The sequence below is a fragment of the Chrysochloris asiatica genome, unplaced genomic scaffold, assembly GCF_000296735.1.
Source record: "Chrysochloris asiatica unplaced genomic scaffold, ChrAsi1.0 scaffold00052, whole genome shotgun sequence".
NCBI classification, from domain to species: Eukaryota; Metazoa; Chordata; class Mammalia; order Afrosoricida; family Chrysochloridae; genus Chrysochloris; species Chrysochloris asiatica.
The window spans coordinates 19,137,138-19,138,371 of NW_006408570.1; the positions used below are offsets into that span (position 1 = coordinate 19,137,138).

The window sequence follows — 1,234 nt, forward strand, 5'->3', positions numbered from 1 at the left end:
TAGAAGCAGAGGTCCCTGGGACCATCAAGGGAGAAGAGCGGAGAGCAGGACCCTACCCAGAGAAGCAGTGATGCCAGAGATGGAGGCAGAGATGATGTCATGGAGAGATGGAGCAGCTGGGGGCTTTAGACCCAGAGAGGGAGAGGGGCTGTGTGCTGACGACAGTGGGGGGCAGGCTTGTAGGGTATACCCTTTGGTTGTTTGATGATGCATGCAGGGGATTGTAACCATGGCAATGAAATGATATATGATAGGATAAATGTAAAGCTAATGTTCTCCCATGTAAACGATCACATAATTCACAATAAAACATTTTAAAAAAAGAAAATTAATGAGCAAACAATTTTCCACATTTCATTTTAGGCTTAATGGAACTACTGGGTAATATATACATTTTACTACAGAATAAGCAATTGATGGTCTTTTTACCTAAAGTGGGCGTCTCACAATCTTTATTCTCCTTAGTGTTCCTCTTAACATATTGTATCAACCAGTTGAAGATGTGAACGTCACAGTGAACGGAAATGTCCACTTCTTCCCAGCGCTGTGCATCCATAGATAAATATTCAGCAAAGTACTTCATTTCTGATACCAAAAGATCTCGTGGGCAAATAAAGTCTTCTTTCAAGTTTTTTGCTTCATCACATACATGAATCACCATATTTGGCCTTCATAAAAAATTTTACACAGAAATAAAATTATTAGAATTTTAGAATAAGAGTCAAGAATAATGACATTTTTTGGAAGTAAGAAAACAAGACGTTTGAAGACTTCAAGTACGAATCAGCTATACGGAATTTTGACATTTAGAATTCTTCAAGTATCTTGCTAATCTAATCATATTTTAGATTGACTAGTCCTGATATGGCACTGTAGAGTAAGCACTGGACTGCTAACTGCAAGGAAGGAGATTCAAACCAACCAGCTGCTCCCTGGAAAACCTATAAATGGTTGCCATGAGTCAGAACTGACTCAACGGCACTTAACAACAACAGCAATAATTTTATTAAGCTGTAGAATGCATGATAGAATTATGCAAAACCAATGATTTGTTCATTTCAAATACCTTCTTTAGACAGTATAAGAGATGACTATACACATGGATCTCACCAGATGGAATACATAGAAATCAAATTGACTACATCTGCGGAAAGAGATGATGGAAAAGCTCCATATCATCAGTGAAAACAAGGCCAGGGGCAGACCGTGGGACAGACCATCAATTACTCATATG

At 38.5% G+C, this 1,234-nt stretch overlaps 1 protein-coding gene across 1 annotated transcript in view; it reads right to left on the reverse strand.

The window, feature by feature from the left end:
• KIAA1841 (KIAA1841 ortholog) overlaps positions 1-1,234 on the reverse strand; it is a 62,864-nt gene that overhangs the window by 56,297 nt on the left and 5,333 nt on the right. The window contains exon 3 of the mRNA XM_006862985.1: positions 430-668. Coding sequence (XP_006863047.1) covers positions 430-668 — 239 coding nt within the window. The remainder of the gene's footprint in view (positions 1-429; positions 669-1,234) is intronic.